The sequence below is a fragment of the Phascolarctos cinereus genome, unplaced genomic scaffold (genome assembly GCF_003287225.1).
Source record: "Phascolarctos cinereus isolate Bilbo 61053 unplaced genomic scaffold, phaCin_HiC Scaffold_1;HRSCAF=81, whole genome shotgun sequence".
In the NCBI taxonomy this organism is placed as follows: Eukaryota; Metazoa; Chordata; class Mammalia; order Diprotodontia; family Phascolarctidae; genus Phascolarctos; species Phascolarctos cinereus.
In genome coordinates, this window is record NW_027555514.1 from 215,867,427 (window position 1) to 215,892,971 (window position 25,545).

The following is a 25,545-nucleotide window of genomic DNA, read 5'->3' on the forward strand; positions in this document are numbered from 1 at the left end:
AGAAAAGTAAATGACAGAGGAACAAGAGAACAGGCACAAGATGGGGAGAAAAGATCTATACCTAAGGGTTATAGATTGAATGAGGATGTCAAGTCTGGCCTTGGGTAGGAAGGATCCAGGATCAGGTCTAAGAGAAGCTTCACAGGGTTTAGTTAGGTGGCACATTGGATAGAGCAGCAGGCCATATACTCAGAGGACATGAGTTCAAATTCGATCTTAGACGCTAGCTGGTGTGACCCTGGGCAAGTCACGTAACCCCACTGCCTCCCCAAAAAATAAAATTAAAAAATAAGGCTTTTAAAAAAAACACTAAGAAAGAAACCTGTGTTTTGTCTGTAGTAGAAAGCAATATCCAGGAAGCAGAGTCCCTAGAATACCCTAGTGGAGTATGGGGTCAAATACTAGGGATGAGAAATGTGTTGGTGTGACTCCTTGCCTGAATCCTTCCCTTCCCCGATCCTATAGATACTATGAAAACAAGGACTAGCCAGGGGAGCCTGGAAGGAAGAGAAGGGTGACCTGCTCTAGTTTAAGGAAGCTATCTTGGGACCTACAGTAACAGCCTTGCCCCCTAATTATCTACCCTCAAGTCATCCACCCTGTCCACCCTGGCCCCAACCTGTTTGATGGTTTCCTCTCCAGCTTCCACTTTTTGTGTGTGCTTTTTTTTGCTAGGCAATGGCATTAAGTGACTTGCCCAGGGTCACACAGCTAGTAAGTGTCAAGTGTCTGAGGGCACATTTGAACTCAGGTCCTCCTGACTTTAGGCTGGTGCTCTATTCACTTCGACACTTAGCTGCCCCCAGCTTCCACTTTCTCCTGATTCCTGGTTGCTTAGCTCCTAGCTCCCCACACTTCCCACCTGTGGCCTCTTCTGTCCTGTATCTCCCCACTCCCAGCACTGACCTTTCTGAAAAGACAAAGTCTGGAGACTATCTAGGCTCTTATCCCCAATTCCTCTCTTCAGGAAATCAAACACAGATCATGCCTAAGGTGTGTGGGGGGGGGGAGTGTCAAGGGGAGGCACCCAGGTGGAGAATATGGTTGGAAGGAGTGAAGGAGACAAAGTCAGGAGACCCATGGTCCGATCCAAGCTCTGCAACTTATTGGATATATAACTTTGGGCAAGCCATACCCCTCTCCCCAGACCTGTTTTCTCTTCTGCTGAAGATCTCAAAAGGCCTCTTACAGATCTAAATCTAAGATGCTAAGAATCTTAAGAAATAGGCTGTCTGAAGAATGTTTTGTAGGGAGAACTGGCTGTGTGAACCACGTCGCCACCCTCTAGTGGCCACGGAAGATACAGGCGCAGGTAGGACTGGGGTAGATCTACCCAGTACTCACACCAAGCCCTCCCCCTTCCCAGCCAAGAGTCCCAGATCTCTTTCCCTTTGGCTGTATTCTCACCCATCTGCCTGAGGAGTGGGTGGTGGCGAAAGCCTACAGTGAGGAGGTGGGGGTGGGAGGGAAAAGAACACCTGCTAGACCACAAGCCCTCACCTTAGCCTTTCAGGCAAGTCTTACTGGCCTCCCCCAACTCCGCTTCCCCACCGGATGAAGTCAGATCCCATTGAGTTTCCATCACTTTATTTTGCAAAAATAGAAAACTCAGCAATATGCGATACAGCGGGAGGGAAGGGGGATGTAAACAAAGGGGGGGAGGGGACAGCACCCAGCCCCCCCAGAGAAAAAGGGGGGCCAGTGGGAATTTTATTTGGCAGCTAAATACAAACCAGGGGTTGGGAATCAGAAGGGGCCCTGGGCTCCACCCCCAGAACCCCCAGGGGGATGGGGGGTAATTCCAGGGTGTAAACAAAAGCTAATAAATAAATAAGAGGCTTCCTCTGGGTAGGGTTGGGATCAGCTAAGCAGCCCTCCCCTCCCTGGGCTGAGCTGCTCTGGGGTATTGTGGGGGGAAGGCACTAGGGGTGGAGAGGGAGGGGCTTCCCAGGCCCCTCTGTAGTGTAGAAGGGTTCCGCCCCGATGGCTGAGATGGGGGGCGGGGGGCACCCAAGGCACATAGTAGGGCTGGGGGATTCTTAACGGAGGGCACTTCCCTTTTTGTGGGGGAAGCATGGGGAAAGGGGGAGTACACGCTGGAGCCATCAGCAAAGAGGTGCAGAACGGGCCTGCATCTGCCCCCCCTTCACTGCCCCCACAGGACTGGGGGGGGACCAGCTACCCCCTACCCTGAGCCTGGCACACAGGGAGGCAGAGGGCAGTGTGTGTCAGGCAGGGGGCATTGCACAGCGGTCACAAGGGGGTGGAGGCAGCTGGCCCAGCCCCCCTGCTCCTCCCTTTGGTCTCTAGTGTTCCTAATTATTCCTGGAGCTCTCCTCTGACAGGGTGGGGGTGGGGGGTTGGGGGGGATGGGAGACAAGGTCCTCACCTACTCAGCACCAACAAAGGTTCTCCCCCTTCTCCCTGCCTGGAGAACTGAGGGATCCTGATGTCCAAGAGATAGCTCCTAGATTCATAGCTGAGACCCCATCTACCCCTCCCATTAGATCTCCCTAAAGTGGGGAGGGAGGCACAGGAATCAGGTCCCAGCCACAAAATTGTGGGGAGGAAGCCCAGTTAGGACTTGGTGAGGGTAAAGGATGGACACATAGCCCAGAAAACTTTGGCAAAAACAAGGAGCTCAAACTGGTGCTGGTTTGGGGAATGGGAGTGAAGAGAGGGCACATAGGGTCCTCTCCCAGTCACTGGTGGGGATGGTCAGTCTATTACCCTGGTATCTGAAAACCCCTTACCACCACCACCACAGCAGGGGGAAGTCAGGGGTCTGGGTCAGGGGCAGGGCTGAGGTCCCCATCACCCCCACCCCCTATTCCCTCATCCTCGCTGGGGGGCTCCAGTCTGGGGCCAGGCTGCGAGGAGTCGTCCTCAAACATCTCAGGGTTCTCCAGCATTTCCCGGATCAGGGGAGGCATTGGGCCTGGGATCTCCATTTTCAAGGTGATAGCTCGTTCTGCTCCTGTGAAGAGGAGGACCCCATGGAAGAAGTGATCAGACCTCATTGCTTCTCTTACCTCTGACCCGCCTCGTTCCCATTCATCTCTTGGGACTTCCCAGCACAGACTCCCTAGTCCAGTCTGACAGCAAGGGTCCCCACCTCGATACACACATTCCTTACTCTCTGCTATCTGTAAGCTTTTAAAATGGGTACTTCCCAAAATGGGATGCCTCTCCTCTACCCAATCCTCTCTCTCCCCTTATTCCTTCCTAACCTTGCTGTATAGGGGCAGCTAGAATTCTGAACCTGGAGTCAGGAAGACTAGAGGTCAAATCCAGCCTCAACCACTTACTAGCAGTGTGACCCTGGGCAAGTCACTTAACTTCAGTTTCTCAACTGCAAAATGGAGATAACAGCCCCTCCCTCCTAGAATTGTTGAGGATCAAATAAGAGAATATTTGAAAAATGCTCAGCGCAAGGCTTGACATATAGTTGGTGCTTAATAAATGCCTATTTCCTTCCTCCTTCTTCCTGGAAGCCTTTTCAGAGAAACTGTCCCCAGTCCTAACTTTGATCCTATGAGCCACATTGCCGATGTGGAAAGTCAACCCATTTGTGCTTAGGCTGTGGTGTATACAGTGGAAAGAATTTGCCTTGGAGTAAGATCTGGGTTCAAATACAAGCATTAACATATACTAGTTATGTGACCCTGGGTACTGAGACTGGGTTCTACTAAGACTCAGTTTTCTCATATGCACCTGCCTCACATGGTGGCTTATGAGGAAAGATTTTTTTTTAAAGTGAGTTATCATTATGCCATGGGTGGTGGTGGTGGTGGTGGTGGTGGTAGTAGTAGTAGTTGCAATAGTAGCAGCAGCAACAATAGTAGTAGTGGTGGTGGTGGTGATGGTAGTAGTGGTAGTAGTAGTTACAGTAACAGCAGCAGCAGTAGTAGTAGTAGTAATAGCAGACAGCATTTATATAGCACTTCACAGTCTGCAACAGGTTTTACAAATCTTATCTCATTTGATCCTTACAATGACCCTGGGAGGTAGGTAAAATTATCCCCATTTTACTGATGAGTAAACTAAGGCAGACAGAGGCTAAGTGACTTGCCCAGGATCACACAGCTAGTACATGTCTGAAGTCTGTCCCATTTCTCCCCATCAGTCTGGGTACTCCCAGAGAACAGGCCTCCTCTGGCTTTCCTTCTCCTCTCCCTCTCCCTGAACCAAGGACAGAGTTCTAGGGCAGAGGCTGGGTGTATAGGAAATGTGGTTCCCAAGTGGACCCAGGCTTTCTCCCCAATTCACTCCTCCCTCTATCACACCCTTCCCCCTTCCAGGCTGACCCTTGGTACTGATGCCTCGAAGGTCAGTGATCTTCATGAGCATTCTTGGGAACATGTAGGGCTGGCTGGGCCGACGCCGCCTTGCATACAACCTCAGAGCCTCCAAGAGCGGCTCCTGCAATTTGTCCACTTTCTCTGGTTCCTCTAGGTCCATTCGGTCTGGGGAAGTGGGAAAGAAGAGGCATGGGTAAGAGGAAAGATTGTGGGATGTGATAGGAGAAGACACAGTAATAGTGGAGCATTGGAGACGACAGGAATGGGGACACAAAGAAGGGGTTACTCCCACTAGGGGGTGTCCTAGAGTAAAGCCAGAAATTTCCCATATTATTCCCACTCAGAGCAGGAAGAAGAGAAAAGTTTGTGATCTAAACTGATAAAAATAAGAAAAAAAGGGCCAATGTAGTCTCTCCCAGAAGTAGCTATTTTAGAGATAAAATGGACCTGTGGGGTCTGGACAGATTGGATTATCAGGAAGAAAAAGACTAAGGGAGGATCAGCAGATACCAGGGGATGTGGAGTACCTCCACAGATGAGGCAAATGGCACTGAGCAGTCCAGTCTCCGTGTCATCCATCTCAAGAGGCAACAGCTGCCCAGCAAAGGCAAAGACCAAGTCTGTGAGAGGCCCAAAGCCAGCGTTGTGCATCTGTGTCCGATTTAGGGTCAGCCCATCAGAAAAAGTCATTGTGTCCTGCTCTGGGGTGTATCGAGTGCAGATCCGAAGCATCTGGGGGGGAAAGGAGAGGAGTAAGGAAAGACACAAGGTGGGGAGATGGTCAGGAGTGGTCTTGGCCTAACTGGGGAATGGGAGGAGGCTCTATGATACTACCTGGGGTAGACAAGGAGGGGATTTGGAGCTGGGGAACAGGGCTCAGGGAGAGTGAGGAATGAGAAGAATGGTCTATCAAAGAAGGGAGTAAAAAGGGCGAAGCAAGGCATGGCATCCAGGGTGGGGCCGGCAGTAGGAGAGTGTCAGGGACAATGGATATACCATAAACACATTGACTCAGGAATAAGCCCCAAAGGGGTAGCTAGGTGGCGCAATAAATAGAGCTCCAGCCTTGGAGTCCGGAGGACCCGAGTTCAAATCTGGCCTCAGACACTTGACACTTACTAGCTGTGTGACCCTGGGCAAGTCACATAACCCCGATTGCCTCACCAAAAAAGCAAACAACAAACAAACAAACAAAAATAATAAGCCCCAAGAGTGGGTATAAGTGGGAGGAGAAGGAAGATAAGAAAATGGAGGCTGGAAAGTCATTTAAAAAAGGCTTAAGGTGAAAGGGTTTGTCTACTGGTCAGCGATCAGTCCTAGGGAAAGAAATGGATCTCTGGTGCTAGAATGGGAAGAGAATATCCTTGTGGTCAGTCTTAAGGAGCTGGGAGTGGGGGGAGGGAGTTCAGAAACCTGAGTTCAAGGATTTCTGGAGCAATCAGAACACGTACACATAGCACTTTTAGGTTTACAAAGAGCTGTGAAACAGATTGCTAGATTATTACATGTGGCATTATTTCCATTTCACTGATGAGGCTTACAGAGACCAAAATTCAAACCTAGTTCTCCTGACTCCAAGGACAGTGTCCTTTCTGATACACCACACCTGCTGGGCTGCTTGGGTGGGCAGTGACAGGAGAAGACCTGGGGAATATTGGAAAGGAGATGGAAGAAATCCAACAAAAGAAATCTTGGAAGCCTTGAGCTGAGGGAGGTAGGGAATTGGCTTTAGATGAGAGGGGTCTTAGGGGCCTAGCTGGGTCCAGATTAAGGATCTCCCCTGAGGGAAATGATTTCTAGAGTGTGGGAAGTTTTTGAGATGTGGGAGGTCTCGAGGAATGGGGGTGTGAGGCAAGGTAAGAATGATGTAAAGAAAGTGTTCTCAGGTGGTTGCTAGGGTTCCCTGGCTCTCACCAGAATGTCCAGGCAGGCTGCTTTGAGGAGGGTGATCTGGTCGGCAATGCTGAGTCCTGTGAAACCTGGAAGCCTCTTGGCAAACTCCACAATCTTGATGATGCACTTGGTGGCCAACTCACTGAACTTGTCCCACAGGCCTAGGTCCAGCTGCACCCGGTGATCTGCACTTGAGTTCTACGGATGGGAATTGGGGAGTTACAGAGTCAAAAGCCATTGTGACCTACTCTCAAATTCCTATCCCAGCATGGGCTCATAGTTGGTGTTTAATAAATGTTTACCGAGGAGCAGCCAGGTGGTGTAGTGGATGGAGTCAGGAGGATCCAAGTTCAAATCCAGCCTCAGACACTAGCTAGGTGACCCTGGGCAAGTCACTTAACCCTGATTGCCTCTATTGACTTATCCCCATCCCTAAAGGGGCCCCCTGAGAAACCAATTCAGTATATCTTCTTCATCATCTTCCCAACCTCTCCTGCTCCTTCCTCTTCCCTCTCAGTATCTCTAGGAGCCTATCTCCTCCTCCCAGTGCCCACTGTGGTGTCCCTGCCTCCTGACCTGCTGTGCCCACTCACCGTGGTATACTTGCCCAGCTGACACAAGGAGGGGAAGGTCTCTTGATGGGCCTTGCTGACCTTAGCAATCAGCTCCTCCAGCTGGGGGCTCAGCTCATAGCTGTCAGGAGGACCCTCTTCCTTGACCTCCTTTTTCTTCTTGTTTCGGTCATTCCGGACAGCTTGGGGCAGGGCAGGGAATGAAGAGAGAGAAGCACAGGGAAAGAGGTCAGGGCACCCAGGTCCATCCCCACCCCTTTTTCCTGTGTCTCAAAGTGATCCCCTTCCTCCTTCCAGCACCCACTTCTTGCCCTTCCATTCCCCACATTAACTGGGTCTCCTACTCTCCCTTCCCGGGCTCACGGCCTGTAGTCCAAGCTCCTTCTCTCTCCAGGCAGCAGGACTCCATCCTGCCCTTCCTGTCACCCTGCGGGAGCTACCGAGGGAGCCAGGGAGGGGGTGGGGGTGGGGGTGGCAGGATACAAGGCCGGCAGGATATCCACTTATAGCCCTGGCAGCACAATGGTGGGGGATGGGTGAAGGACAGGGAGCCAGCACCCCAAATCTGCACTAAAGAAGAATGGTTGGAACCTCTAATAAATCCTGGATTTTCCCTTGGGAGGAGGGCATGCAATGCCTAATCCCTATCCCTATTTGTGGGAAACCAAAGAGTTAAAGCCCATGAAACACTCTGAATTGGGAGAAGGGAAAAAGGGTCAAAGATGGGTGGGAGGGTCCTCCTGGATAGTCTTCAGTGGGAAGTCCAGCGGGGGGGGGGACAAAAAGGGGAGGGTTTCAGGGAGTAAAGGTAGGGGCCAGTCCCAGAGACATGGCCCAGAGAGGGTGTTCCCAGGAGTGGTCTGGGAGGGCCAAGCACTGGAGCAGGCAGGTGACCTACCTTCCTTGGACATCCCAACTTCAAAACACTTCTGCAGTCGGCAGTATTGGCACCTATTTCGGGTCACCTTGTTGATGATGCAGCTCTTATCCCGGTGACATGTGTACACCATGTTCTTCTGGATGCTTCGTCGAAAGAAGCCCTGGCAGTGGATAGGGGAAAAGATAGGGGGAGAGGGGGTGGTCATCAAGCCAACATTCCTAGAGCTCTAGGCTCCCACAGTCACTGCGACCCACCCAGAACCTCTCCCCTTCACTCCCGACCTCCAGCCCAGACACAGAGTGTATTATACCCAAAGCACTTGCCCAAACTCCTCTTTGCCTGACCCCACCCCAGACTTCTACTCTCTGACCTCACCCCAACCCCCTTTTTGCCTTTTTTTGTATCATCAGCACTTAGCATGGTGCTTGGCACACAGTAGGTGCCTAATAAATGCTTGACTCACTGATCTACCCAATCCTTAATCTAGGTCCTCCACCCTTTACACTAGACCCACCCCAACTTGCTCTGGATGAAGGTGGGCGGCGCTTCAGCCCAGCTCAATGAGGTCTAGACTTTCCCACCACACACGCACCTTGCACCCCTCACAGGAGCTGACTCCATAGTGATAGCCGGAGGACTTGTCATTGCAGACGAAGCACGGTTTATAGACTCTGGGAGGTGGAGGGGGTGAGGGTGAGCTGGGCACCATTTCCTCGGAGCTTGTGCTCTGGGTCTCTACCGCTGGGAGGGGCAGGAGCAATGTGGAATTAACTGAAGTGGCCCCCCCCAACACCCTTTCTTCTGCTTATTCTTCCAGCCTTGTAGCAACAACAGCAGACAATAACACAGCCATGCAAAGGACCCTACAGTAGCAAAGTTCAGGCTCCCTCCCATTGACACATATACAACTTTACTATAAACAAGCGGCCTCCCCCCATTTCCCCACATGCATATAATAAACACCCACCCAAGAACAACCCTACAATTAAGCCAGCCTCACCTTCAGCTCTTCAAAAACAGAGCCTAACCCCCCAAATCCAAAGAGACTCAAGCCCAACCTGAGAGGTTAACCCCTCAGTTTCCTCATCTGTAAAATGACCCATTTGGACAAGATTATCTAAAAGTCCAAGGTTCTAGGACTCTACCAAAAAAGCAGGGTTCTAGGTGTCAAACTTTTGTACTCGACAAGGTTCTTTCACCTTTTTCTCTACCCAGGATTCATACATCCTCATTTTCTAATGACCCCCTCCTTGGGGCCTCTGGGAGAGCAATAGGTAAGTAAGTGGGGAGCTGGAGTCTTATGGAGAGCCTGGAATGCAAGGCCTCCTTTTTTCCAAAACATAATAGGGTAGGAAGTTACCCTTTTCCCCTCAGGAAATTCTTTAACAACATGCCCCTATTCCTTAATTTCTCAGTGCCCTTGCCCTAAATCTATCTGGGGTTAAGAGGGGCAGAGAGGTCATCCTTGATGAACACAACTCAAGTGCCCAAGCCTATCTCCTGGATATACTGCACCCACACACACACAAAAAAAAGCATATAATCATAGCAATATAAACTGAAAAAAATCTGTTATTTTACAGATGAAGAAATTGAGGCCCAAGTAAATGAAAAGGCTTGACCAACAACACACAGTCAGCTGGCAGCGGATCTGAGATGATAAATCATGTCTCATTTAATCCCCTCCAAGCATGAGTAAGTACCTACTATGTGCAATGACACTCTAGACGCTGTTCCAAGCCTGGGGCTAGAGTTTAAAGGAGGAGAAGCTCAAAAAGGTGGGACGCTGAAAATGGGGCCCAGGGAGGGTAGAGACAAGGGGGGGGCATGTATGCAGAAGCATGTTTGGGAGTCTGTGGGGCATACGTGCCTGGGAAGGCATGCAGCAGCATGCAAGGAAGGGTAATGAGGGAGGAAGGACTATCTTTGAACAGTTTGTCTCCACGCTTCTCCACTCCTGATTACATTACAGAGTTGCTGAACTCAAAAACACCCAAACAAGGCTCCCAAAGTGGGGGCAAACTCACCTCACAATGGGTGAGAAGACACTACTCACTTCTACACCCGTAGTAATTAATCTGAGCGGAGACAAGACTGTTTTTTATATCTGGTGGCTGTGTGTATGTGTGTGTGTGTGTGTGTGTGTGTGTGTGTGTGTCTGTGTATGCCTGTGCCCATTCTCAAGAGTTAGGTAAGTCAGGCCCATCTGAGGGAGTCTCATGATTAGAGCAAGAATTACCCAGAACCCTGCTTTCTCGGTGAATGAAGGAACCCAAGATACATTAGCCCACTGGGGCCCACCTGTGATTGGTCCCCAATCCAACGAGAGGGGTAAGCATGGAAAGAACAACTAAGAGCCAGATCACTGGGTTGCAGCCTGGCTCCACCCACCCTCAGGGTGGGATGGGGGAAGGGAGACCTGACCCCCCCATTTACATAAGAATCCAGATGGGGAGGAGAAGGATGCCTCAGTTCTATTCAAAACTGAGGGCTGGTGCTGTAGCTGCTGCTAGGAATCTCGGAGAGGGATGGACTGCCAAATTCTTTCCCCAGGCCCATCTTCCCCACCACACTTTACTCTGGATGAACTGGGCCCACTGGGCTATGAATGGGTTTGGGTGCTCACCTCGGGCATTGACGCCTTCCTTGCCCTCAGAGAGCTGCCTCATTTCCTCTCTTGCGAAAGGGCCCCGGGTTGGGCCAAGCCGGCATGGGGCAGTGCCAGCCAATCCACAAAGCAGGGGGGTTCGAGGAGACAGGCCTAGGGGGCAGTTTTTCTACTTTGGATGATGCCATCACCCCTGCCTGAGCACCCTTGTAACAACCCTCCCCTACTCCTCCCACCCCAAACTCCAAACCCTAAAGTACAAAGCTAGTGATTTCAGGAACCCATTTGGGGAGGGAAAGCTGCTCCAGAGACCCTAACCAATGTTGGACCCAGCCCTGTCCCCAGCAAGGGCCCCCTAGGCATGACAGGCTTGGCTGGGGCAGAATCAGGGGGGCCTCTTGTGGGGAAGAAGAGGTGGTGGGCTCTGGGTTTTTCGCCTTTTAAAGTCCAAATTGCTGAAATTGAGGAAATTCCTGGCCAGCCAGTTGAGAGCTTCAAACAAACTCTTTATAACCCGCTGTAAATGCTCCCAGCTGCGAGGCCCAGGGCACTCTGAAGCCCCAGGCTCTGGAGCAGACCCACACCTCCTCCCAGTCAGACACACAGAGGCACGCTCGCTCACACATGCATGCGCACACGCGCGCGCACACACACACACACACACACACACATACACCCCTCAGCCCAGAAAGACCCACAAAAAGACAAAAGACTCAAAATACACTCACATGCAACCCAGTGGCATGCTAACAACATACACACCCATTCCTGAGACAGCCAACAAGTACCCCTAAAGACCCAGTAAGTTCTGGAACTCAGCCCTCTTCCTAGCTGTCCAACCAGGTTCCCTGGCCCTCCTTAACTGCTTGGCACCCACTGCCAGATGGACCCTGGGCTGTTAGGGGGTAAACAGCAAAGTCCCAGTACACCCTCGACTCCCCCCCCCATGGCCACGGTGAAGAGAGGAAGTGGTCAGTCAATGCCTAGGGGCAGCTTGGTGCCTGCTTGAAATGACAGAAAGGCCCTACCTAACTCCACAAAACTAGTTCCTGGAATACCCCTCCTGACCTCCCTACCCCTAGCCCAAAACTACATCCGTCCCCTTTACCCAGGCAGTGATGGGGCAGCTGAGAATCCAGGAAGGTTTGGGACATATCCCTCCTCCCCTTGCCCATCCCTGAAATGCCAAGACCCAACCTCTCTCGGCCCCTACCCCCCCAATCCCTTCCCATCTAATTCCCTTAATTTCCACCCCCATGCCCCCAGCCCCCTCAGTCAAGTCATTAGATCTGAGCAGCTCTGCTCTGGAACCGAAAACGGCTGAACTTGTAAACAGCACTACTGAGTGCCAAGGAGTGAGGCGCGTTGGCGGGGGCTCTGGGCTCGGTGACCGGGCTCGCACACTCCCACAGCGCCCCCAGTCCGCCCTGCCCTTTTCCCTTCTCTCTTCCCGCCCCCATCCTCACCATTCCCTATCCCCAACCACCCTTACCCTCCCCCCCTCCCTAAGGTGACCCGGGCCCTATGGAAATTGTGAATAGCGAGTGGGGGGGGGAGGTCACAGCCTCCAGCTCCCTCTGAGCCCCCCCTTCCAATTGGCCCACCCCCTCCTCCAGGCTCTGCAGCCCACTCTTCAAAGCTGCCTCTCATCTGGACTTCATTTTTACTGCCTCCCAGTCCCGGCTTTTTATTACAGCTCTGGAGAAGGGGACTCCAGGGCCCCAGTCTTCCCTCACCAGCCGAGTCCTCTATCTATCCCACCCCTCACCAGAGGAGGGCAGGATAGATATTTTGGGGTCCCACTAAGGAAGAAATTTCCTCTCTCTGTGACTAGCCTTTCTTCCCACCCCCAGCGCACACACATTTCTCTGACTCTGTGCTTCCTTCAAACTTGTATATGGAAAAGACCCAGAGGGAAACTCTGCCCTCTCGGTGCCCATCATCACTGCACCCCACCCCACCCATACAGGGTCCTTCCTCCTGCAGCTGTGGGAAGGAGCAGGCCAGGGCTACCCCCCTTCCCCCCCAGCTCACTCCCCACTCACAGTACTACACAACCATCCCTTTACACATACAGGGGAGGGGGACAGGATACACTCTCACACATATCACTTTCCAAAACCACCCACCCCCTCATCCACTGTGGGTCACACACTCCGTCAGACTCATGCCACAAACATCCACACAGGCAAAACCCACTCCATGGGGCGAGCTGGGAGGCAATCTGCAGGGAGACAGGGATAAACTAACACACACACACACAAACACACACATACACACCACCCAGGCACACACTGAGCCACACCAACCACACACACTCCCAAGGTCACACACACTGAAAATAACTGTCACCCACATTTCCAATATCAAATCACAAGAGTCCACCTAGGGACCTTAAAACTTTAGACACACTCCTGAGCTGCGCCGAGTGTGCAGGCTCTCCAAGAGCAGGGTCGACTGGTTTCTAAATTACACAAATAAACACCAGGATCTCCCCCCCTCCCCCAAAAAAACTTCTAAGCGACACTAACCACACACTCCAGCTATACACCCACTATGGAAATCACCTACTATACACCAACTGCACACACCCAAAGAAATCTCCGGGGGCCCCCACATTTAAAGAGCCAGTATCCCCCTTTCTCCTACACTCAAGGATTTAAAGGGCCCTTGTCAAGACATCTATTTTAAGTCCACTCCCCAAAAAAACACTTAAAGGGCCAGTATCCACCTCTCCTGCACCCCACACCTCTGTCCCAGGCGGTACCTACATTGTAGACTGGCGGACTGCGACCAAGCAAAGGACTCAAGCCCGGCGAAGCAGGGGCTGCCGCTGGCTTTGCGCAGCAAGCCAGTCCCGGGCCCCACCGCCCCATACAGCCGTCTGGGGCTCCCGGCAAACGTTTCCATGCAATCATACATCGCGGCGCGGGGTGGAGGAGGTGGAGGGGGAGGCTGGGCGCCGGGGACCCGCGGGCAATGCCCCTCCTCCCCCAGCAAGCGCCCCGCTACTGGAGGGAGGCGGGGGAGTGCTAGTGCGGGTCGCCGGGCTGCATAGGGGAGAGGCGAGGAAGGGGGGGGATCCCCAGTAAGGGGGAGGGGGCCGGGCGGGGCTGGAAGCCGCGGCAGCTGCGGTCCCGCTCACTCCGGGCGGGCGCCGAGGCTGCTCTCGCAGGGGAGACCTTTTGTAAAAGCGAAGCCCGGAGGGGTGGAGGGGGGTGGGGCTTGGAGAGCGGAGGGGGCCGGGCACCGAGCTGGAGCCGAACGAAGAGTCAAGCGCGCGCACACATACATATACACACACACACACACATACACACACACCCATATACACACACTCACACGAGCGCGCGCGCATGAAGGCATAGATCCATGCATATACACATCTTGGAGCGCACGCATATGCACATATTCGTCAATGCACACACATGCCCGCAAGCATATGCAAACATAAACACGCGCGCAAGAACACCCCATGAATCCCAGTCCACTGTACGGAAGCCCGTAATTTGCACCCACGCGCGTGCCTAGGGTGGAGGCGGGGGCAAGAAAAGAGGGCATGCATACTCTTCCTCTTCCCTAGCATCCACACTTTTCTTGCAACCCAACTCGAGGGAAGAAAGAGAGCTAGGACTGAAGTACGAATAGGGAAGGAAGGATGGAGGCATCCTTCTGCCCCCAGCGCGCGCAGCCCCGGGTCCGAAGCTCTCGCTCCCCTCTCCCTTCCCCCCACCCGGCTGGTTCCTGAGGCTCCACCCCCTCGGCGCGCGCTCCCGCTCCGCGCTCGCTCGCGGCACATTCCTGCGGCTCTGGCTCTGCCTCCTCTAGTCCCCGCCCTCTCTCCTTGCCGCCCTCCCCACAAACTCCTTGTCCCGGGGCCGAAGCGCGCGCCCGACGTGAACTCTCCGGGAACCCCCCTCAGGGCTGGCGGCCGGGCGCGCTCACCTCCCCCTGACCCGGCCCCGCCCGGCCCCGCCCAGCCGGCCGCCGGCCCCGCCGGCGAGCGTCCTTCTCCGGCCCCCCAACCCCCACGAACAACGCAGCCCCGGGGGCAGCCTCTTCCAAACTCTGGGGTCCCTGACTGCCTAACGCCCACACACACACACGCCTCCTGTCAGTGCCGTGACTCCCACTGCCCTGCAGGCTCTCAATCCCCTGCTTTTAGGGTCCCTGACTGCACCCCTGGAGAGCTCCATAATTGCTCCTCCGATATAAGAGCCCCTCAGGCATTCCCAAGTGCCCAACCCAGATTCACCAATAACCCCCCCCCGGACAAATATGTTCTCCCAAATACCCCTGTAGGATGCTGCCCGCCAGTATTGCCAACTGCCCCCTGGGATCACTGTGCCCCCCTGAAATAAAAAATGCCCCTCAAGATCACTAAGAATTATTCAAAATCAAAACTGTCCACCAGAACCACCAAATGCCCCTCTCCCAAGAATCATCACCTGTCCCCAGGAACATTAACTCCCCCCCAGGGCCACCAAGTGCCCCTAAGGACCACTAACTGCCCCCAGGATCACAACTGTCTCCCAGATCATAAATGCCCCTCGGAAATTTCCAGTGTCCTCCTCCCAGCTCATAGGGCTGCTCCCCCGTGTACACATGCAACCCCACTTCGCAGTGACCCTCACCGCTCCCTTCCCGCTCCTCCCAGCATCAGTCACCCTCCCGGTATGAGGCTGTGGGGAGACCCGGGACTGAAGGGAGCCCTGGAGCTGCTGGGGACCCAGGGCTGGGGAGGAGAGACCAGGAGCTGCTGGGGAGGGGGGCCCGGGGGCTGGGGCAGAGCGGGTGGAGGGAAGCTGGTCCACGTCAAGAGTTTGCCCGGGCGGAGTCGGGGGGCCTGGCCCCGGGACAGCGCCAGCGGCTGCTACTCCCGGAAACCGCCCCCCCTCGTCCCTCCCCCACCCCATCCATCCCCAGTACCCCGCCCCGCTGCCCGGCCGCCCGGCCTGCCCAGCCGGCTCGGTCAGCCTGGCTCACACTAGGAGCCGCGGAGGGAGTGGGAGCGCCGCCCGGCCTGGCCCCCCCCCAACACACACACACACACACACACACACACACACACACACACACACGCACATATACAACACACACACGCACGCACGCTGCTGGCCCTCCCCCCCAGCCCAGGCAGCCGCGGCAGCAGCAGCAGCAGGGCGGGGCGGGGCCCGCTTTTCTAAGAATCTCTGATGCAATGGGGGGGAGGGTAGTTAAGGGGTGCAAGGGACTTGAGGGGACAAATGCTGGGGAAAAGACTGGGAAGACAGAGAGCGGAGCAAGGGGTGCCACAGTACGCTGGGAAGTGAGGGTGGGAGGGGGCGGGAGTTAAAAGGTGGGGCTCGGGGGCTGGATAGTCAGACTGAGAAGGGACAGAGACGGAGGGATTGAGGGGACTGGGTAGGTGAGACAGACCATGCGGAGGGTGCTGATTGAATTAGGGGGTTGGGGCTGCAACGGAGAAAGGGATGCTGCCCTCTTTCCAATCCAGGGTAAGCTCCCCCATCATGTTTTTAACTCCCCATTCTCATGGTGGGGGCACCCCAACAAATAGGTGATGTATTTTTAACTTGGAATTGAGCCAGTGGCAGAGTTTGGGATGGGAAGTCCCGTGAATATTCTTGAAACATAAATTTATATGTGGGGACCAAAATGGGGATGACACCAACTCCCCAAAACCCAGGTGGAAAGGATAAAGGGATCCCAGTTCTTCAATGCAGGCTGTCAGTCCCCCACCCTTCCCCCTCCACCCTTCCTCTCCCGAAAGGTCCCAATTAAGTCAGGCCCGCCTGGTTGGTAATTAGAACCAGAAGTGGCCAGGCCACAGGGAGGGGGACTGGGAGGAGGGCACAAGAGGAGTGGGGGAGGAGGGTTCCAGAAAGCCCCAAACCCTTGCCAGCCCCCCTCTTCCCAACACCAGATGCTCCCCATTCCACATCACCCTTCCAGAGTTCCTTCCCTGCCTTCCTAAGAAAGGGGGTCCCAGCAGGGGAGGGGCATTAGGGCACTCTGCCTAGCCTCGCCCCCTTCACAGCCTTGGGGAAAGGTGTGACAGAGAGGGGGGTAGGGAGCTGCTCAACTCCCCCCTTACCCCCAATGTTCCCCCTGCCCTTATTGCAGCAATTAGGCCCATTACTCTTCTAGCATTTCATGAAAACCAGATGTTCTCCACCAGCCTGGGGGGGGGTGGGGGCACACTGCCTGACTCACCCCTCTTCTTGTGCCCCTTCCTCCTCACAAGCCTCCCAATCACACACACACACACACACACACACACACACACACACACACACACGAGAAGGGGGAACAGGGTATCTGCTCCCCTCCCCCCATAAGGAAAGTGACCATCCAAGCCATAAGTTCTATGAGTCTTGAATGGTCTTACCCTCATCATTACCCTTCCCCCAACACTATCCCTGGCACAGATGAATTCTAGCTGACATGCAGTCGGTAGGAAAAGGGGGCAGAAAACTTTCTTTATCCCTCACCCCCCCCAATCCTCACTCCAGATCAACTGTTTCTCTTTTGCAACTTATGGGGGGGAGGTCTTCCAGGGCAAAGTGGGCACAGCCTCAGGGAAGAAGACCTGGGTTTTGGAGCAGCCCCTGATAGGAGGATGGCCCAGGGCAATGGGAGGGGTCTCCGGAGCTCAGGGAGGTGGGACTAAGGGGTGGGGAGCCTTGGACTGGGATAGGGGCCTTCCATGGTAAGGATTGGATAGAGGGGGGCCAGGGAGAGGCTGGAGGGGGGTGCAGACTGGGCCCCAAAGGCGGCGGCTTGCCCAGCTCCCCCCGCCGGAGAGGTTTCCTGTTGCAATCAAAGCCCCGTTTGTGTCGGCCTGGAGCTGGAGCCGAAGGAGGAGAGAGAGCAGGGAAGGGGAGGGAAGGAAAGGAGGCGGTAGTCTGGGGTTTTTTCCTTGAGGCCGCCTGCCCAGTGCCCTCACCCGCCTGTTTGCACTCTCTGCCTCTGTATCTGAGTCTCTGTCTCCCTTTGTCTCTGTCTTTCCTGACTCTATCTTCCTGGTTGTCTCTCTGCCCCAGGATTTCCCTTTGTTTATGTCCCTCTACTCATCCCTCTGATTGCTTCTCATCTCCTTTAATTCTCACTTCTGTTTTCTGTGTGTGTCTTATGTGCCCCTTCATCTGACCCTGTAGAGCTGGGCAGGGCACCGTCTCGAGACGTCCCTAGCTGTGAAACAAAATCCCCAGATCCTAACAACTCAGCTACCCCCCCCCAGCAGGAGAAAGACCTTTGGAGAACCTTTCCCGCCCACTACACTCTGCCCCCCTGTCCTGGGTTAACATAAGTGCAATACTGATACATTCTCAACATTCAGAAATTCACTCACCCTCAGACACAAATGAAAGACCCCTAGATTCTCACGAAATACAATGTCTGTGGACACACACATCCACGAAGCCCTCCCTGCCTTCACATGCACACAAGCTTCTACATGCCTCAGCCTAGCACGTGCTCCCCCAACCTCCCCCCACCTTAGCTCCCTTAGACTCATCTCACCCATTTAAACCCAACGGTGGGCCCCTAGCTAGTACAGCAGAACCTCAACTGCCAAAAGGGGGGATTCTGAAAGGGGCTAAGGATCTGGGCTTCTGAGAAAGTGTGAAAACCATCAGACCTGGGCAGCTCTGAGATAATGCATTTCATTGACCCTTCCATGCCAATCTCTGATCTTTTTCTCTCAAAAGGACTGGGAATAGAGGAAAAGGAAGGCAGAGATTGGTACATGGGACAAAATATGGAAAGGAAGGTCGAAGGGGAAGGTGGAGAGATTTGGGGTCTAAAGAGAAGAGGGAACCCTCAGCACTGCCCAGGGCTTCCCTAGGAAAGCACATGGTTCCTCTTCTCTCCTTTTGTTTCCCTCTTTGCTCCCACCACTATAGCTTTCCCATGCATCTCCCCCACCCAAGTTGTCTGAGGCCCCAGCTTTCCCACCCCCAACCACCACAGCTCTGCCCAGGCCTGTCCCCAGCAGCCGCACCCTCCCCAACCCTCCCCAGCTCCAGGAGCCTGCTTCTCTGCCCCTAGCTTCAGGGCTGCCTTTGGAAAGGGGGCCCATGCTGGTCCCTGACCCCTTCTCCAACCTTAACCCCACCTTGAACCCTAAACCCTGACTTGTAACAGTAACATGACCAGAGACTGGGTCACAGGGTTATGGAATGGGAACTTGGGTTGTAACCCAGGATTCCTGGCTCCCAGATCTTTGGACTGTCTCCCTAGAATATGGGTTCTTAACCTGGTATCGTGAACCTGTCTTTTTTTTTTTAATATGTTTTGATAACTATTTCAATATAATGTTTTCCTTTTATAATACCATCTTTTATTTTATACATTTAAAAGCCTTATTCTGATAAATCCATAGGTTTCACCAGACTGCCAAAGGGTTCCATGACAAGAATCCCTGCTCTAGAATCTCCCAGTCCCATGCCTACCTGTCTCTCTTGCCCACCTACGTCATCCCACTCCCTACCACAGTTTATTCTCCAGCTCTCAAGCTCCATATTTGCTTCTCCTAAGATACAGACACTTTATTCCTAGGAAGAATGAGGCCCAAAGTCCTCATGATTTTGCAATAAGTATGGTGACAGGGCAGGGGTCTTGGCCTTCACAATCCAGAGCCCTAAAATCTTGTTAGAGATAGGGGGCACAGAGAGGTCTACTGGGTCTTAGACAAAGAGGATATGTTGTTTTTTCTCATGCACCTGCATGCCATCCACATATTTTCACCATTTTTTAGGTATGCCTAATCCATCAGACCCATAGCCAACTGGCTTGTCAGAAACCTCCTAGCTCACCCTCTACCCTTGCTTGTCTTTTTTCTGTACAAACAACACATATGAATGTCCATGTATGCATGTAACTGACACAAGGGCACACAAACTCACACACACACACACACACACACACACACACACACAATGCCTTCTCTCTCCAGATGAGCTCACTCTTTCCAGTACAGTTGCCAGCCTGGCCTAGTCACCCCTTTCCCTCCTTCCCCCCACCACACACACATACACACCACTCTCAGTGGCCCCTCCTCAAACACCAGGCTCCCCTCTCTCCCTCACCCCCTCCCGCTATGTTTTCATTTCTCTATCCAGGATTCTCTGACTCTATCTCTGTCTCCATCCTCTCTTTGTTTCTCTGCTTTTCTCTCCCTTTACTTTCTCTCTCCTTTCTAGTCTGGTGTGGGGTTTCCCCTTCTGCCTCACCTGCGCAGTGTGCCTCTCTCTAACCCTGTTCCACCCGGATCCTAGTAGGATCCTAAGACCCTAGGCACACCTTCCTTAGGAGAATGAGGGGAAGAGGTCACAGGTAGAAGGGGCCGGAATGTGTGTGTGTTTGGGGTCAGTGGGGGGAATGGGGGTGGACCAGATGACTGTCAGCACCCAAGGATTTCATTCAAAGTGGGTAGGGTAGGGGGGCATGTTGGGATCTGCACTGCACACAGGCACTGTGCCAGGTCCCAGAGGAGGGGAGGGGCACAAGTCCCACAAAGAAGGGAGGGAAGATAATCTGAGGACACCACCCCCCTATCTGGGGCCCCACCTCCCCTGTCTAAATATAAAGTTCTCCTATAGGACTGCCTCCACCCCATCCTAGAGCCTGGGAAGATGAACTCTTAATTCATCCACCTTCAGAGTCTCAATCCTGGTCTCCTTTTTCCCATCTTGGCTTTGGGGTTGTTCAAGGGCCTACTCTTCTGAAACACAGACTGAACCCGCTAACCCAGAAAACAATTACTGCTCCCCAAACTGGCTTCCTAGCCTCCTCTGCCGCCCTTGACTCCCAGACTCCTTTTTGGTGATAGGATGCTAGGCCTAGAGTCAGGAAGATGTGGGTTTCAGTCTGGACTCAGACATTTACTAGTGGCGTGACTCTGGGGCAAGTCTACAAACCTCAATTTCCTTATCTGTAAAATGGCAATAATAATAGTACCTACTTCCCAGAGTTAATTGGGAGGAGCAAATGAGATCATACTTATATAACGCTTTGCAAACCTTCATTTGCCATATAAACGTGTCAAGGATTATTATTCAGCAACAAATAAGTGCCTGGGACTAGACTTCTCAGGCTCTAGGACAACAGCCTCTCCAACCCCCAGTTCTTCCTCTTCTGCTTTTCCCAACCTATTTGCATGCAACAGCCCTCTTCATTATAAATACTTCCACATGGCCCAGATCCACATAACAACCCCCCCCCAACAAACACTCTATCAGAACAGTTTTTTCAGTACCCCAGGCTCTCAGACCTAACTCTCCCACCTGGGGGCCCAAGAACCTTGGTAACCATCTCCCCATTCTGTATAAGTCAGCTTCAATTGGACACCCCATATCTGACAACCCTCCAACCTCCTTGTTGTTGCCCCTTCCTCTCCCTTTCCCCTCACAGCCCCTGAGACTCACACAGAGAGGCCATCTCCTTGGGGAGGTCAGGCTGGCCCAGGCCCCGGAAGCCAGGACTCAGCATCTCAAAGGGTGGGGATCCCCGGAGTCCCCCAGAGAAGGCGAAAGGGAAGCTTGTCGTCCCAGGGAAACCAGCCCCAGGTCCCAGGGCACTGGGAACAAACAGACGATCCTTATTGGCAGCCATGGCGGTGGCATGGGTGGCTGAGCCCTCTAGGGTCTGCGATGGGCGGGGGGGACCCTCAGCCACACCCCCCCGCCCATGCCCGACGCCGGGGCCCAGGAGGCTCCGTGCCAACCCTGTCCAGCCCAACCACCAGGGCTCCAAGGGTCCTGGAGTGGGAAAGAAGAAAAAAAGGTCACATAAGAGGGGGGGATCACCTTTTGATTGTAAATACCCTTCTTGTGCCTCACTCACAGGGCAGCCACCTTCCCAATTTGCAGCTACTAGTAAAGGGCCCTTGGAAATTTAGGGGAAACACAGAAGGGGCCTTGTGTTGGGGCTTAGAGACACCCTCTAGATCCACTCCAGCGGAAAACAGACTTGGGGCCTGGGGCTATTGTCTGTCCTAAGTAGGTGAAAGAGATGAGGTGGGGAAGGAGGGAGGTGAGGGGTCAGGCCTCAGGACATATGAGTTGGGGATAACAATGGAGGAGGATAAGTCTATCTCTATTTTGAAGCCCAAGCCAGTCTCTATTTCTCAGACCCCTTTGTGTTCCCTTATCTCTTTATTAATCTGTGTACATTTCACACTCAAATCTCCTCAGCTACCCTTCTGGCACACTTACCCAAATCCCCTTTTCTTAAATTGTTATTACCTTTTCTCCCAATTTTCTTTCCCCCTTCTTTTAACTCTCTCCTCTCCCTTTTCCCTCTCTCCTCTAACTCCCTTCCCCCTCCAAATTCCCTCAACTTCTTCCCCAACTCTCCATCCTCTCCCCTTTCGCTTTCCCCCTAAATGCCTCTTTCTATCTCCTTCCTTCCTTTTCTCCCTTTGCTTCCATTTCTGAGTCTTTCCTAGGCTCTCCCTTTTTTCCTGCAGCCCCTGGTCACCTTGATTCCAGCCTGTATATGGTGTCTGGGCTGGGGAGTGGGAGGCCTGTTCGCAGAGCCCAGGGTATCCCCTCCTAGGACTGTAAAGTGGGAGAGGATGGAGAAAGACAGACACAAAAGGGGAAAAATAGAGAATGGGAGAAAGAGACAGAAGTGGGAAGGGTTCCTGCATCTCTCTTTTTTCATCGCAGCATCTATTTGTAGGACCACAATGATCTCTCGATCTTCATATTTATTATTTTCTGTTTGTTTCTCTTACCGTTTCTCATCTCTGGGCATCTATTTGGCCTGTATTTTTACAACCCTTAGTTTATCTGTCTTCTACCTCTGCTTCTGTCTCTTAACACTGTGTGTGCATGTGTCTGTCTCTCCCATGAGTCAGGGACTCTAGCCCCCAGTGATGTATCTGTCCATTCTGGTCCTCAAACCTGGTCATGAGACACCCCCCTACCACACTCACCTTGCACCACACCCTTACACCCAGAAGTCTGACCTTCCAATCTCAGGGGCCCCATCTCTCTTCCTTTCCCCTTCTCCTTGCACTCCTTATCCCAGGTGGAGCCAGGAGTCCTGTCTCCCAGAGGCCCCTGGGCCACAGCCCAACAGGCTGGGCTACATTCCAACTGTATTAACCCCTTTGATGCCAAGGGTGAGAAGAAAGAGGCTTCCCCCCCCCCACCCCTCCCTGTCCCTAGTTTAGACTTGAAGCTAGGATGCCCAGGGTCTCCTATGCTGGTTTCATTCTTTCCCCCTCATATATTGAGATTCTAGACAGTGGTCTAAAGAGAAAGGACCCTGGAATGGGAGACAGGAAGGTAGGAACCCAGCACCTAGGTGCTCAAATACTTGGGTCTCCCTAGAGAATGGGGTTTGTAGACCAAGGAATGGGAGCTGCCTACCTCTCATCTCCCTAGAGATTGAAATGGCCATGGGGGACAGGGCTAGGAAAGGCCTATGTCTCATCTCTGGAGCTTAGTTTCTCTTTCATTCATTGTAGATGGGAACCTCAGGTCCAGAGTGGGGTGGGGAGACTTTGGGGTTGGAGGAAAGGGGTGGTACAGGGAGTAAAGAGAAGCTTTGAGTTGGATATAAGACACCTGGGTTTCCCTGGGGAGCTGTCTGCAAAGAAATATTTTTCACCCCTCCAACATCTCACCCCAGAGAATGAGCCCAGTTGAGGGGTGGGCTTGCTTTACAAAGCAGCTTCTCTTATAACTGAGGGGGGGTGGGCGTGGGCAGGGATGGAGGGCGGATGAGAAGGGGGGGCATGTCTCTCTGCCCAGTCCAGCTAAGCTTGTGGAACAAAGAGGCTCTTGTGACTACTCTCCCCCCTCCCCTTCTTCACCCCCCCCGAATAAACACGACCACCTTTTTCCATGACCCCATCCACAATCCCAGTGGAAGGATTCAGGCATCCTTAGGCCTCCTGCCTAGGCCCCCTGGCTGCTACAGAGGGTATGGGGGTGTTTCCTTTGGCCCTATGCCAACCTCAGAGGAGCTCAGACCCCAGGGTCCCACCCACTCCCATCCCCAGGTGTCTTCCTTACACTAAAGTGGCCCCAGGAAAGGGCAGTGCCCAGGGGAGAAGGCAGGCAATGCCAGTGGAATGTGTGTGGGCATTGGAGGGCACGGGCAGGGTGGGGCAGGGGGGAAACTGGAGGTGCCAGTTAGGTGGCTTTCTGAGCCAGGGGGGGATGTGCCAGGGTGGGGATAGAAAGGGGCGTGCCCACCGATCCCTACCAGAGCCCTGAGCTATGGTGTATGAAGGGGGGAAGGGGTGTTGTTTAGGAGGTTATCCCCACTCCCTTCTCCTGACAAGGAGGGGGCACAAGCTACATTTCCCTAATACTGCCCTCTCTTCACCTCCCTCTAAAATGTGGGCACAGGTGAGATTTCCTCACCACAAAAGTCCCATGTCCCTCCCCAGAAGTTAATCTATGACTGGAGAGGAGCAATCCTTCTGGACTCGGGGAGTGAGACTCCAACTACCCTGGACATCAGACTAGGTACTGGATCCAGCTATTCCAACTTTCTGACCTAACCCTCTTTCCCCCATTTTTATCCCCTCCCCATTCAAACAGACAGCACACACTTACCCTTTGGCTGCCTGAAACACTCCTTCCTACATACTGGGCAAGGCTGAAGGGATTAGACTGTGACTGCTAGGAATAAAGAAGCAAAAGTCAGTAAGTAGGGCTGGAGGAATAGGACTCTGGAGTCTTTTACCTAAGTCTTCCAGCCTTTCTCAGTCCCACCTGGACTTTCAGCCAGAGGGACCCAGAAGAAACTCTTTCAACCTAGCCAGTTTGGGGCGGGGGGGGGGGGGGGGAATGAAGTACAGACTTAGACCCTCTTATGGAAGTGGGGGGAAAATGGAATCCTTAGACCCAGGAGTCTCCGATCCCCTAACACTCAGGCTCCCCCACTTCTCTCCAACTCCCACCCTACTCCACTCTGCTCTTGTCACTGTCCCTTAAATCTCTGCCCCTCATATCCCTCCATCCAGTGTTAAAGGGGAGGAGAACCTCTCTGACTAAAATGACCATTTCCCCAGCTGCTCCAGGGCTGGAGCTCAACACCCCCTCCCTGGTTTTTAGGGGGAGAGAACAAAGCCCACAATCATTCTCCATACAATCCCTTTTCTAAATAACTCCCTGCCTCCAGTATCCCCAAGTGGAAACGGGGGAAGGTCAAAATCTGCCCCATGGTCTTCTGGTCGCCCCTTCTACCTCCAAGCTCTGGGAGAGGATACGATAAAGCTTCCCCACCATGAAGATTCCCCAACCCCATAGATTCTCCTCCCATCCCAGAGTTCACCCTCTCACAGCACCGATATGCCCTCCTTGGGTCGACTTGAGTCCTCAAAAGGCAGGGAAGATTTTTGCCCTCAAGCACCCGAGACGTAGCCTTCCCAGACCACTGCTCCCCTGGGCGCCCCCCTCTCTCCATTGTAGGACCCAGGCATCCCAGCCCCCTTTTCCTTCTGACTCACCTGGAGGGGGAGGGGGAAGGGGAATCCTCGAAGCCTGGAGGTCCCAGAATTGGACGGTCTTGGTGATGGGCAGGCGCTAGAATAGGGGTTCGCGGTCACGGGGGGGATGTTGGGGGGGCCCAAAGGCTCTAGGCTAGGACTGTCCTGGGGCCTCTTGGAGCCTGCCCGCCCACGTGACCGCCCCAAAATATCCGACACATTTTCTCCCAAACCGCACACTGACTCCGCAGGCGGGGACACGGAAAATATTTTCTTTCTTTTTCTCCCTCCCTCCCCCCTCCCCTCCCTCCCTTCCTTGCCCTGCCCCCCTCTCCCCCTCCTGCTCTCGCTCCTCCCTCCCCGGACTGCTGCCCGGGCCCGGCTCCCTCCCTGGTGCCCTGGGGCTGGGGAGAAGGGGGGGGCTGGAGAGAAGGGGGGGCGGGGCAGCCGGGGACGCCTGTGTCTCTGCCCCTCCCTTTCTCTTGGCCTTTGTTGCTACGTCCCGGGGGAAAATAGGCAAGGCTTAGGGGCAGAGAAGGTCAGTGTCTGGGGTGCCAGGATGCCAGCCCCTTTCCGAGTTTTGCTTTTAGGGGGTAGGGTGGGGCAGGGATAGTTTAGCTTGGCTGGGTACTGTCCGGTTATCCATCATACCAACCTCTTTTGCTCACTGTGTGTCACTAATGTGGGGGGAGGCGATGGCTACTACTCACCCTCAAACATTGGGGGAGTGGCACTGACAGGGTCATGCCAGCGTTCAATTACATACGTACACACACACTTCTACCTTTCCCTTCCCCATTAGAGCAGACGTTCCTTCCCCACCCTTCCCTTCTTCTAAT

The 25,545-nt window shown here is 53.6% G+C and overlaps 1 protein-coding gene across 5 annotated transcripts; it reads right to left on the minus strand.

Annotated features, from left to right (window-relative positions):
* Positions 1–1,570: 1,570 nt before the first annotated feature.
* RARG (retinoic acid receptor gamma) lies at positions 1,571–24,980 on the minus strand. Of its 5 annotated transcripts, none has more exons than XM_020966148.1 (11): positions 24,728–24,980; positions 23,832–23,894; positions 20,682–21,014; positions 10,273–10,407; positions 8,239–8,387; positions 7,665–7,806; positions 6,788–6,948; positions 6,216–6,392; positions 4,829–5,033; positions 4,308–4,466; positions 1,571–2,977 (listed from the first exon to the last, which is right to left on the minus strand). In XM_020966148.1, the coding sequence occupies exons 3-11, from the start codon at positions 20,866–20,868 to the stop codon at positions 2,778–2,780; spliced, it is 1,515 nt and encodes a 504-aa protein (XP_020821807.1). In that variant the 5' UTR covers positions 20,869–21,014; positions 23,832–23,894; positions 24,728–24,980; the 3' UTR covers positions 1,571–2,777. The 5 variants fall into 5 exon arrangements, with proteins under 5 accessions (XP_020821807.1, XP_020821806.1, XP_020821810.1 ...); XM_020966147.1 differs by having other exon boundaries at positions 23,832–23,897; XM_020966151.1 differs by lacking the exon at positions 10,273–10,407 and having other exon boundaries at positions 23,832–23,897; positions 24,728–24,979.
* Positions 24,981–25,545: the final 565 nt, after the last annotated feature.